Genomic DNA, 13,942 nt, shown 5'->3' with positions numbered 1-13,942 from the left:
GATATGTCTTCATCTTCGTCCTCTCTTTCTGCCTCATCCTCATTCGTCTGGTTCCCGTGGAAGATTGCTAGATTGGATTAGCTAAAAAGACTGAGGGAAAGAAGAAAACAGGTGAGGCTTCTGGCCATATTGAACCGCCGCCGGGAGCCGATTCTGTACATTGCGCTAATACTGCTGTCCTGCGGGGTTTGTGCAAAAGCGTTAGGGAAAAGATCTGCAGTGGTAAGTTCATTGAATTTTTCACCCTCACGGATGATATGAAGAAGGGCTTAGCGCAAACTAAAAAGCCAGGAGGGCTCAGGGATGATGTTTTCTGCGGGTACAATTCCTGGCTAAAAGGGATGCTTATTTTTGCGACCTGTTATTTAGAGACGCAGCTGGAGGAGCATCAGAATGTTATGTACATTTACTTGGTGCATGATATGTTCGCTCGGTCGCGGGGCACATCGTGGAAGGATTATGATTGTCAGTTCAGGCGTAAGCATGAGGGTAGTCGCATAGTTCATTTCGCTGTTAAAGATGTCGAGGTTTGGCTCGAAGTTTCGCAGCAGCGGCGGCCTCCTTGGACGCGGTGCCCCCCCGCAAGGTTGCTTTACCTAGGTCTGGTGCATCGGGGGTGACGAAAGGGAGGTGGTTTGCTTTCAATGACTCGAGGTGTAACCGTGGCGCCTCTTGTAATTTTCCTCACTCCTGCCGCATTTGTAACGGGGAGCACCCGGCCAGGGATTGCAGTCGTGGTTCCGGAGCCACAATGTCTGGTAGGGGCGATAGCTCCAAGACAGCTAGTTAAGGTTAGGTCGCCTATTCGTTTGTCGGAGCTTTAAAAGTGGCTGACGCATTATCCTGATAGAGAGGCTGATGTCTTTCTTTTGAATGGCTTTACATTTGGTTTCAGTTTACCTATTTCCGGCCCGCTCCAAGTTAATGCACCCTGTAATTTGCGCTCCGTACAGGATTTCCCTCAAGTTTTGCAAGCTAAGGTGGACGCGGAGGTTTCGCTGTGCAGGATGGAGGGCCCCTTCCCTTGTCCTCCCCTGCCGAATCTTTGCGTCTCGCCTTTGGGGGGGGTCCCTAAGAAGGCGCCTGGGAAGTTTTGTCTGATTCAGCATTTATCCTACCCCCATGGTAATTCGATCAATGATGCTATACCTGATTCGGCTTGCAGTGTTACATATCAGTTCTTTGATAACGCTTTAGGCCTGGATTGTAGCCTTGGTCCGGGCGCTTTGCTGGCAAAGTTAGATGTTGAGTCCGCATTTCGCTTGTTACCTTTACACCCTGAAGCAATGCAATATATGGGTTTTAGACTCGGGGGGATTTCTTTGTGGATAAATGTCTGCCCATGGGTTGTGCGGTCTCCTGTGCCTATTTTGAGAAGTTCAGTTCGTTTTTACATTGATGCATAGTTGCGGGCACTGGCCATGACGGTTTTGCGCAATACCTTGAGGATTTTCTCTTTATAGGTTCAGGAGGGAGTGAGGTTTGTACGGATCTCCTTTTTTCCGCCACAGCTTTGTTTAGGGTGTTGGGAGTTACTGTTGCGCATGACAAAACCGAGGGCCCCTCATCCTGCCTTTCTTATTTGGGCATAGAGATAGACACGGTGGCGGGTTGTTGACGCTTGACACGCAATAAGGTCAGTAAGTTGCTCGATCATATTGCGATTTGTTTAGGAGCAGATAGCGTTAAATTGCACAAGGTTCAGTCTTTACTGGGGTCATTTAATTTTGCCTGGCGCATTGTCCCCATGGGACGGGTTTTTTGCAGGAAGTTGGAGAGGTCCACTGCCGGGGTGAGCCAGCCGCATCACTTCGTTCGTTTGTCTTGTGAGATTAAGGAGGATCTTCGAACTTGGTCCAGTTTTCTGGTTCGGTTCAATGGTGAGCGCATTTGGCCTTCGGCTCCTGTGGCGAATGCTACTTTGCAGCTTTTCACCGATGCGGCTGGCTCCTCGGGTTTTGGGGCCTTTTTTAAAGGAGAGTGGTGCATAGCGCCCTGGCCTCCTGAATGGCATTTGGAGGGACTTACTAGTAATTTGCTTTTGTTGGAACTTTTTCCTATTGTAGTAGCAGTCAAGCTTTGGAGGGTGTCCGCATGTAGTTTTCTGGTGCGACAATCTAGGGGTGGTTCAGGCCATTAACAATCAGCATTCTTGCTCTACCCCAGCTTTGCGTCTCCTTAGGCATTTGGTTTTGCGTTGCTTAGAGTTCAACATTCGGTTTCGCGCGCGCCACGTTCCTGAGGTGCATAATGCGATTGCTGATGCATTGTCACGATTCCAATTTTCCCGTTTCCTTTTGCTGGCGCCGGCGGCTTCTGCAGTTGGGTTACCTTGCCCTCCTTTTGTATGGCAGATTATCAGGCCAGAATAGAGGACCTGGCTCAGAGGTCGCTGGCTCCAGCAACTCGGAGGGCTTATTCTGTGGCGTGGCAGGATTGGCAGGCTTTCTGTTCGCAAAGCCCCCAGCCGGGTAAGTCTTCCTCGAAATTGATGTCTAGTCTCGTTTGGGGGCATTACCAGCATGGCGTTCCAAGGCTTCCACGGCCTCGGCCCTGGCGGGTATTTCCTTTTTCAGTAAATTAAAAGGTTTACCAGATTCCACCAAATCGTTCCTCCTTTCTAAAGCCCTTAAGGGTTGGGCCAAGGAGTTTACCGCCAGGGCTGACCCCCGCAGGCCTATCGATCTTCATCTCCTGGTCTGTTTGCTGGGTGTGATGGACAGTGTGGCTTTGGATTCTTTCGAGGCCTCGCTCTCCCGCTCTTCCGTTTAGCTTTTGCAGTCGCATTTTTTTGGGATTTTAGGGTCAGTGAGATTGTAGCTTCCAGCAAGTCCTCGGTGTCCACAGGGTTCATGATGGGAGACATCGTGTTCCAGGAGTCATCCGTTTTGTGCAAACTTTAGTTTTCCAAAACGGGTCAGTTAGGCCGGGGCAGGTGGGTCACCTTGCATAAACAGGGTGACGCCTCTGTTTGCCCAGTGCGTATTGCCGCGTTGTATATGGCTGGTCGCCCGGCACGTGGTGCAAAATGGTTTGTGCATTCAAATTTGTCCCCTCTTTCTAAATTTCAATTTGCTGCTGTTGTTCGGCATTAGGCTTAGATGGCGCCCACTCCTTCCGGATCGGTGCCGCTACTAGTGCAGCAATCGCGGGAGCATCTAGCAGTGATATTTAAAAGATTGGGAGGTGGAGGTCCTCTGCGTATAAAACATATGTTCGCTGCGACAAGCTGTAGGTGCGCTCCTGCGCCAACCCGAAAACGTTGTTTACCTGCCAGTTATTGAATGGTTAGCATTCGATAAGTGGGGGTGTGAAGGAATTTTTTAATTTTTCCTCCAATGGACCATTATCTGGCCCAACTTGGTTCACGGGGAAGGTTTTTTAGTTTTTCTTCTTCACTCAGGTTACCCGTTTTCCCCATTGCATCCCGGGTAGTTTAGTTGCTGTGTGTTTAATTTTGTTGTGTACAGTTTGGTTTTGGTGCGGTGGCTCACGGTTAGGGTGTTCTTTCCTTACAGTGGAAGACTTTGGAGAAGAGCAGGTTTGGCTGGTCGGCCATTCCTATATTTTCTGGGCTGAATGGCATGGTTTGGTTAGACGTGCCAGTGAATTGTTGGGTGGTAGGCATGTTCGCTGGATAGGTGTGCGTGGCCTGCTGTGTGCATCAGTGCGAGATTTGTTGGTGGAGTCTGCAGCGAAATGAGGAGTACCTGATTGGTTGGTCCTGCATGTTGGTGGGAATGATCTTTGTAAATTGAAAGGTTTGGAGTTGTCTTTTCAGCTGAGAGAGTTGGTTGATGCGGTTCGCTTGTTGTGGCCGAATGTGCGCATTGTATGGTCCGAGATAGTACTGCGACTGGTATGGCGTGGTGAGCGGGACCACAAGGCTTTGGATAGGGCAAGACAGAAGGTTAACAGAGCTTTGATTAAATATGTCCTTTGGTGGCTTGGTAGTCAGGCATAGCTTTTGGGGTTCAGATTTAGCTAGATTTTTTCATCCAGACAGTGTTCATTTTAATAATTTGGGTTTAGGTTTGTTTATTAAGGAGTTGCTTGCCTTTTTGGATTAGAGTTTTTTTCTATTGGTGGCGGGCCAGTCTCAATTTGAGGCTGGCTTTGGCTGGAGAACGCTGCATCTCAGTGGCTTTATTGTGGCACAAGAGAGCGTTGTGAGGGCGCTGGACCTCGATGTAACATGATGAGTTTGTCCTTCTCGTACAAGGGGACCCGAGCGCTTTTGTACGGAAGCACTCGGAGTAGACTGGCCCAGGAGGAAGGCGAGACCTTCACAGCGTAAGTGCGTCTTTAGGGTGAACATTTTAGTCGTTCCCCGTGTTTGTCAGCTTGAAAGCTAGAACTGAGTATGCAGCGTCTCCTGGCCACCGTGGTTAGGTGAATTAATTAATTAATTCGGAAATAAAAGCTGTGACCTTTTATCCAAGCTGTTATGGTGTCAGTCTCTTTAATTATTAGATAAGTTAAGTGCTAAGTTAAGGAAGGATGTTAAGGTATTTGATTAGCAATAAGCAAATGGAGATCTTATCTTGTTTTACATTGCGTAACTTATTATGTAATAAATTGTTACTATTTTTTAATTACCGGTAAGCGCTCTGTGTCTGGATAGTCAATATATAGTCACCACTGTTGGCAAATGAGGGCATTAAATTTGACAGTGTTTCCAGGCTACATATTTGATAGAGAAGGTGGGATTAACTGAATAATTCACAGTTAGGAGCAGCTCTTAAGGTATAAATACAATAAAGTAGCACAATAAATTTATTTGCACCTGAATTATATAAGTCACAATATATTTTTGTGCATTTGGTATACTTGGGAGATAGTAAAAAAGACTGGAATGACTAGGTTTGTGAATTCACAGAGATAACAAAATGGCAGTTAATAGGCCAGGAAGCAGCTTTCCAATGACTTTTTGTGGATCCATCACTATTTTTCCAGTACTATTTGGCCCACTCACATACAGATGCACTATTTCTGCAGTTACGCCAAACAGCTAATCTCCGCGCATCAGGTCCCATGTGACTCGGCTTGTGCCGCATCTATTTTGCATAGTTTATGCCCGAAAATGTGTCTTAGTCGTAAACAGTTGTGACAAGCCACTTCATGAGACTGCACTGTGTGTGCCTGAGACTCTATATGAAGTGTTACGATGCAGCGGCCGCAGATTTTCTGTTCTCATGTTCCGTTGTGCTTCACATACAGACTCAGATGTACACAGATATACAAGTGTCACATATAAAATTAATCAGTGCAGTGTCATGAACTTGTCACATCTGCTTGAGACGAATATGCATTTATGGGTAAAAAAAAGGCACAAAAAAAAAAAAGACACTTGACGCAAGCCGTGTCACACAATTTACTGCTAAACTCTCACATTTTCTAAACTCTCACCCTATTACATTTGTATAGTAATACAACTTATACAGTCTTTTTCATGTAAATTGTCTGGCGCAGCGAGTTAGTAGAGGAAGATTACTGAAAATATTACTTACACTGCACTGCAGTGCTCTACTATGATAAAACATTGAATCTCTAATAAGCAATAAATTAGTTTGACTGCTAATGTATCTTTTTTCTTTTTTTTAACATGTACAGTAACATGGGGGTGGGGGGGAGCTCTGAGTACCAACAAAAAAAACCTGACAGACGCGAGGGCAGGCACCATGTTGCTAAGCCCCGCTCCCACGTGGCAAAATGCCGAGTTGTGCTGTACAATGGGGAGGAAGCGGAACAAATATGACGCGATTACAATAGAATCTTATCATTTTGGGCCCTCTCAGTCGACCCACGAATTGCGGCATTTTGCGACTCTTGAAGCTTGCATTTCACCTAGTTATAAATCAGCCTTAGAACCATATATGAAGCTGTCAGTGTGTACACATCAGAATTTACCGCCCGAGTGGAAATCACTAAGCAGCCAGCCGCCAAGCCCGCAAGCAGGACCCAGAGGAGCATACAACATCTCTGTGCACGCCTGCTAGAGACCGGGACCCACTAAGCTGGAACAAGCACCGGGAGAAAATGTACGGACGGCACACTGACATAACAGCGCACACACCACTATGAAGCACACACCACTATGAAGCACACACCACTATGAAGCACACACCACTATGAAGCACACACCACTCTGAAGTGCACTGAACAGTAACGCTACCGCATTGGGAATAAACGGTGAGAAAGCTGGGGGCACGGCTCAAGGAAAGCACCATTTACAGTGAGCGCCCTTTGAGAGGACAAAATTCGGGGACAGACAACCCTGTAGTAGATCTTTAAAGCCCTCCAAAAGTACAGCTAAGGCTTGTCACTGATCAGAACACCACTTAAAAATAATCTTTAATGACATTCTAAAAGCAGGTACCTGACTTTGTGACATGAATGTGGATTTTTGATTTAAAGCGAATCATTTACTGAAAAGTACATATCTGTTTTTATATTGATATATTTTTTTTATGCATGTATTCTGAGTTTTATATTTAAAATATTTGTGAATATTGCATTATTTGTATCATTGGCCAATTATAATTAAATTGCACATAATTTTTATAAATCCTGAGTCTAGACACATTTATACGAGTAGAGGATACTACAGTATTACTATTTTTATTGCAGATTTGTACTACAGGAGGTTGTAGTATCACACACCCAATTGGCAGCGGTCCACACTTCCATACAATCTATTACAAACAGGGGAAGCACAAATTCCATTTTATACCTATAAACCAGTGACATACAGGAAGACTATTATTCTTCTTCTTACCTGCACTTTCTCTGAGATCAGTCTGTCCAGCCAGCCAGTGTCGATTCTATTTTGCTGGAAACTTTCGGTTTCAAGAAGTTTTATCAAATATTCCACTGTTGTTCGAAAATCTCCACGAATGGACAATTCCTTTAAAGCAACCACCATATTGCTAAGAAAAAAAAGTTTAAAGCCAAGTCAAATGTAAATAAATGATCTACTCTTATCATTTAACTTTTTATTTTTTTTTAAGCAAAAACTGTTTACACATTGGAATATGACATACAAAATACAAGCATAAACTTCAAACACCGGTTAGGGCAAAACAATAAATGGCATAAGTGCATTATTGCATTGTTACAGTAAAGAAAATACTCATACACAAACAATTAAAACATGTCCAACAAGAACAACAATTAAATGAGAAACTATTAGTGGAAAATTGCTCTCTGCAAGACATAAGCATATTGTGTATGCTCTATTACGCGTTCACATGCATTATTCATCGCGTCTTCACAACTGATGTGCTGCACGTCAGATGGGAAGATGTCATTAATGATGTGGTGCACAATGTGCAGTGAGTATGCTCCACCGAAAGGCCACAAGATATATTGGTCCAATCTTTCCTCTGAAGACATCAACTGAACTGCCAGTGATCTACACGACATACTTGCCGACATCTCGGCAGGGGAATCCGGGAGGGGGCTGGCAGGTCTGTCCAGCAGGGAGGATGGGGGCGGGTCAAAGAGGCGGAGCGGCGGCATGCCGACGCGATCGCGTCATAGTGGGCCCGCCCCCCCGCTTTATAATGCCAATATTACTGGCATTATAAGGCAGGGGGCGGGGCTACGATGACGCAATTCGCGCTGAATCGCGTCATCACACCCCCGCACCGCCCACTTTTGCGGCTGGCGCGGGGGTTAGCGGGGAGCCGGCATCTATTCCGGGGGACTTGCCCAGTCTTGCGGGGTGTCGGGAGCGGCACCCAATTTTCGGGAGGCTCCCGACAGTCCTGGGAGAGTAGGCAAGTATGCTACACGATGATTGCATAGTCATGTGTATAGGAGAAAAGATTAACTGGATACAATCCTCCAACATTATATATTGTGCCGGGATGAAGGGAAATTGGAACGACCATCACATCTTTTGGATGCCGTGCTGCTGTGTATACGGCCTAAGTGAGTACCAGGTGGTATGCTGGAAGGCGTTCAATATTTGATTAAGGAGGGAAGAGGTTAGAATAGAGCTATACCTCTTCCATATATCAAAAAAGGATCCCAACTTATCTTCCGTGTGAAATAAAGCTGATATCAATTCCATCTGGAAATTATATGAAATACAGGTTGAGTCTCCCATATTCAAAAAGCTTGGAATCAGAAGTATTTTGAATATCGGAATATTACATATTTTGGAATATATGTATACCATAATGAGATATCTTGGGAGATAGGAGAAAATTCTCATATAAACCTTATACACATGCGCTGGCTGGCAACTTTTAGCCTGGGGGCAAATGCAAGCAAGTGGCCCTAGATTTCCACAAGCACTTGGAAATGGAAGATGGCCATGAACCAGGCATTTGTAAATACAAGTGTTACAGAGGTGCATGCATTTCAAGCATATCTCCACTTATGACTGCAAAGGTGTAACTGGGCTGTAACAGGTAATGTCATATAGAGTAAGCTCAAGTGAGGGCATGCTAACAGAACTGCAGCCACAGAATTGGTTGTAAGTGTAACAATATGTCTATTACCAATACCATGCACATCTTTTGTATAGGCTGATGCACAATGTAGATGATTCGTAGCTAACCAAACTTATGGTTAAAGGTCATTGTACAACAGGATGTAGAAATCTGTGCCTAGGGGAGAATATTCAAGTTTGTCCCATACATGCAAAGCAGGAGCATATGTGCCCGAGTCCGCTTAACCCAGAGGGAGAAACTGGACGTCTCTTACAAACAATACTACCTAAATCTACATGCAAATGTGAGCGCTGGCACTGGTCACACAAGACACATCATAAACAGTATGATTAATGTATGTAGTTAATAAAATAAAACTAATTAATAAGTAAAAATAAACAAGAATGTTACGGACTTGACATTAAAAATAATTAAGACTATTACTGACTTGGCATTAAAACATATATTTATTTAACCCTCAGAACAAACAATCTAGCACAAATACACCAACAATTTCAGAAAAATAGTGACCAATTTATGTTGTTAAATTAAAAAAAATTATTTCCAATGTTTTTTTTTTTTTACATTTACAAGTAGACCCCATATCTGACCTTCCCCCTTCTTCATTAGAAAATGAGCTCCCAGATCTGACATGTCCCACCTTTCTTATTTAAAATCAGACCCCAGATCTGACAGCCCCCTTCCTTCCTCAAATATAATCATAACCCCAAACCTGACAACCCCCCTCCCTCAATTGCAAGCATAACCAAGACCTGACAATTTCACCCTCTTTCCTCAATTATTATCTATTTGAAACGTGATACCCCCCTCTTCCCTCAATTAAAGTCATGTCCCAAAACTGTATCCCCCCTGACCTGGCAAGTCACCCCACGCAGGGAGCAGAGGTAGTGAATTGTTGTCATATGAGAGCCATGGAGCCCAAACTTGAGAAAATATATGGCCTCTATCATGAAGATAATAGGTAATATTTTCCACTTCCGCTATATGTCATATTTGTGATTTTAGGGCAGAGAGAGTCGATGGAAGAGGGTTTTTCCAATTACGGGCAATCAAACTTCTAGCAGCAACTAGAATATGGGACAACAGCTTAACACAGCGGTTGTTGAGAGAGGGGTAACTTAAAAGGAAAGTCCATGGGTCTTTTGGGATCTGTTCTCCAAAGACCGTATTCAGGAGAGTATGAACAGAGGGCCTGATTCAGAGCCGGACGCTATTTGCACTCGCTCGTTGAGAAAAAGGGGCCGGCTCTTTGCGGTCTGTTGACGCCTCTATGTCTGAGCGAGCGAACGAAACATGCGCTCGCTATTTTGTAAAGGCGCCCCCTGGCCGTTCGCATCATACGTCATCTCCGCTATTTAGATTAATCGACTACATCGAAAGGCGTCTGAACTGCTCGCAGTGCTTGTGGTAGGATTTTCCTACCGCAATCATGCGAACAGTTCAGGCTAAGAGACAACCAAGTGACGTGGTCGATGACGCTGCTTTGTTAATTATGCACACCCTTAAAACTCCCGTTTTCACCGTTTGGCACGCCTGCGTTCGGATCTCCACTCCCCGTTTTCAAGACCTTCCCCTGTTACCACAAACGCACGCCTCATCCTGTCACTCAAATTAGCAGGCACTCGCAATTTTGCGAACAGACGATTTCCGACTGCACTGACTGGTTGGCGCATGCGCATTACGACCCCTTCCGCATGCGCAGTTGTGCGAACGTCGCTCGGAGTGAACGAGCAGCCGCTTACGAGCGGCTCTGAATCAGGCCCAGAGGTCCAGAAAGGTTCAAGAGCCGGGCAGGTCCACCAGATATGGATTAAGGAACCTCGGAGGCCACAGTTTCTAGAGCAGAGGGGTGAAGCAGAAGGGAACATATGGGATAGCCGTACTGAGGTATAGTACCAACGATAATACAATTTATAAAAAGTTTCTTTAAGACGGGTAGAGATAGAGGTTTTAGCAATTACCAGTCTCATTTTATACAATATTTTAATAATTTTGTGCACATTAAACCATCAAAAATTAAAAGGTGTCACTAGTTCAGTCGCGCATAAAAAATTCTAAATTTTGGAATATTTAATATTTTGGAATATTTAGATATGGGAGACTCCACCTGTACTTTGCGGTGCTATAATTGGATAGCTGGAGGCGCTGTCTGAATCTACTTCTGAAGGATTGTTGTTATTTTTTTACAAGCAGCACTGATAGCTACCATTAAGCTTCATGCCTCCCCTGGAAATTTGCTGGCCTTCCAGAAGCGTTCCCATAATAGCCCATTCCGAGGTGAAGGGGATGACGTAATCCAAATTGACTGCAAGACTAAAACCCTGAATTACTGGGCATTCTCGAAGACAATGAAACAAATCGCCAGTGTATGCTTGACATTTAGGACAAGCAGTGCTATATAATAAACCCATTGTGAATCTCTGATGAGTCAAAAACAGTGGTGACAAATATTAAGGAACAATTTCACATTTGAACTAGATTTGAAGGCTTTACAATTATCATTAAAAGCTTTGAGAATTACAGGGATGACAAAGAGGGAAAGTGAGGTAGCCATTTTGTCCCACCTGTTTAACTGTTTCATGGTCAATGTGAGCTTTTAAAAAAAAAACTCAGTGGGTAGAAGCAGTTTTAGTAGGTGTGAGAGAAGTCGCAAAAGCCTATTGAGGGAGTTGAACCAGTTGTTGATAACATCTTTATCAGAGAGCTCATATGGTATTGGGCTTGCATACATGCTGGAGGATAGGTTCTAATAACCAGAAACTAGTAGAGACTCTGTAAACGTGAGAAGTCTGCAATCCTTAACATTAATTAAATTTCTGATGGAGGACACATCACTCAGCCTCCAAAAATGTAAAGGATGCGACGCTATGTCGCCCTGAAAGTCAAAATAACCAGTTATGGCAAATAAATAAAATTTTATGTGCATTAAGTACAAATGTATGTTGCAAAAGATGCCACAACCGTGTAGTTGTCCACAGAAGTGGGTTGTCACTAATGGTCTCAGAGAGCTCCTGATTATTCTGGAGTAGAAAGAAAGTGATATTCATACCAGGTAAAAATTTTCTTTTGAGGTAGGAGTATAGGTCTCGCTACCCTGCAACCAATCTCATAGGTGACGTAATATGACAGAATAATTATAAGCTACAAATTCGGGAAAAACAATTCCTCTATTGGTTTTTGATAGATACAGTTTTCTCATGCTTTGAGGGCAACCTCTCTTCCAGAGAAATTAATGGAAAATGGCACTCATTTGTTGGGCATCTTTATGTGTTAGAAGTGGGAAGAATTGGAGCCTATATTATAGGAAATTAGACCATTCGTAAGAGACTAGTCCTTCCCAGATAATACATAAGCAGATAGTTCCAACCCCTTATTTCATCCTGCAGCTGCTTAATGGCAGCTCCACTACTCAATTTATATAATTCAGCCGGGTTCTTCAAGAGTTGGATGCCCAATTAAGACAGATATACTTTTATGCGTCCATTACAAAGAATGTACTAAGCCCCAATAGGGACAACAGTGATGCAAACCAAGGCACATAGCTACCGATTTGAGGAGTTTATGTGAAATCCTGAAATGTGGCTACAGTCATCAAAAAATTGTAGAATATGAGGGAGTTACATTAGTTACATTTTGACAATCAGAATTCCAACAAAGGAGGGGGAGTTCTGGAGGAGACGAAGGAGAAAATAGAGTGTCAAATTAAAGAGGAGAGCCATGATGCATACCTCACTGAAGGGCAAATCTATCACCTCTCATACCATTGATCACAAAATAATTAGTAGGAGAGCAATAAAAATAACAGACTAAAGCAATAAAGGAGGGGTTAAAGTCTAGCTTCCAAGAGTGCATACAAGTGTGTCCACAGAATGGAATCAAATGCATTTTGTGTATCAAGGCTGAGGAGGGCCTCAAAGCAAGGCTGAGCTGTGGATGTGATAGTGACTGCAATTTCAGTCCTAATCCCCAGCTCAAAATGGTGTTCTTTAACAAAGCCTAGTTGGTGTGAAGTGAGAAGCTTGGTAAGATTTTTTTAGAGTCTTGTGGCCATAATTCTGGTTAGTATCTTAAATCTACATTTAACAAAGTTATGAGGTGATAAGATTCCAAACATTGGGGGGTCCTTATTCTGTTTCGGGAAAAGTACAGTATAGTATGAGAATCGGTAAAGGTGGGAAATTTCGGGGAACATCATGTTGAATAGTTTGATAAAGTTCCAGGAGAGTCAGAACTAGGTTATGATGGAGAATAGTGTTGTAGTCTCTGGGAAGACCATCTGAGTTTTGGGGAGACAACCTAAAAGTTGAAGGGAAGATCAGGGTCTACTGGAGAATCACTATAACAATCACAATAGAACTTCTGAAACAATTTAAAGTGTGTCTTTGGAAGATGTATAGTGTGTTTCCTAAAATATTCTTGCATTTATGGATAGCTTTTGCCATTCTGGCAAGAAACCCCCAAGCTTGTTTCCCCAGAGGTAATATTTGTATTTGCTAATGGATAGTGAATTATGTGTCATGATAATAAGAAGTTTATTATAATGTGTAAGGTTATCAACCAAGGGGGTGATAGTGTAAGTATGAAAAGTCAATACCGTAATGAAATATAAACTCGTTCAGCCTCACGTTTTTTTTTACCTGAAACTTATATCCAATGATCAGACTATGTAAGACTACCTGAAAAATCTCCTAAAATAGGACTGGGTTGTCCCAGTTGTCTATCCTGTCATCTAAATATTCTGTCCAAGTAGCAATCAAAAATGTCTTAAAGTCGTTTAAGTCGGCCAAGTATGAGGGAAACAACCATTGACAAATTAACAATGTGCCAGGGCAAGATAGAGGGAGACAGATAGAGGGGCCTGATCAGATATCCTTATGTCATGGAATAGAACAAATCAATTGATCAAGGAGAAGGTTAGATAAAAGAAGGTAATCAATGCACAATAAGGAATGGTGCACTGCTGAGCAAAATGTGAAACAGTAGTCTGTAGGGTTGAGTAGGTGCTATGGACCTGTGAGATGATGGGTAGATCATATAGGAATATATTTCCAGTCATAGGAACCAAGGTCCTGCAGAGTGGGAGACTTCTCTAGTATTGGGTCGGCTGAAACATTAAAATATTTTCACCAGTGTGATGCCCTGGGGTGTTTTTTGCCTGGGCTGGTCTGGGGGCACCCTGCGCTCCATATGTGAACCCTAAAGTGTTAGGGACTTGCCCGACAAGAGGTGACCTGGACGGTGGTGGGCAGGCCCATATTTTTGCCCAAATATATGCTAACAACCTCTTATATGATATTCAATTGTAATATATATTAAATTTTAAGTAATAATGATTGCATAGTGTATCTGCATCAATTTCTTCAATGTGTAGTACTTTTTTAAAGTGTACAGTACTTTCCTTATGCCCACTTGCAGTCTTCTATATGATTATGCTAACAAAGTTGTCACTTTAGGGGGGGTCCAGGAAGGTCTCACCACTT

General features: G+C 43.4%; 1 protein-coding gene across 2 annotated transcripts in view; it reads right to left on the bottom strand.

Moving 5' to 3' along the window:
- Positions 1-13,942, bottom strand: part of ACACA (acetyl-CoA carboxylase alpha) — a 532,248-nt gene that overhangs the window by 437,796 nt on the left and 80,510 nt on the right. For both annotated transcript variants that reach the window (XM_088455952.1, XM_088455953.1), the window contains exon 14: positions 6,779-6,929. In XM_088455952.1, coding sequence (XP_088312078.1) covers positions 6,779-6,929 — 151 coding nt within the window. The remainder of the gene's footprint in view (positions 1-6,778; positions 6,930-13,942) is intronic.

The sequence above is a fragment of the Taudactylus pleione genome, unplaced genomic scaffold, assembly GCF_031769625.1.
Source record: "Taudactylus pleione unplaced genomic scaffold, aTauple2 ptg000682l, whole genome shotgun sequence".
Classification (NCBI taxonomy): Eukaryota; Metazoa; Chordata; class Amphibia; order Anura; family Myobatrachidae; genus Taudactylus; species Taudactylus pleione.
Note: the sequence above shows the minus strand (reverse complement) of the source record. Positions and strands in the feature narration are given on the sequence as shown.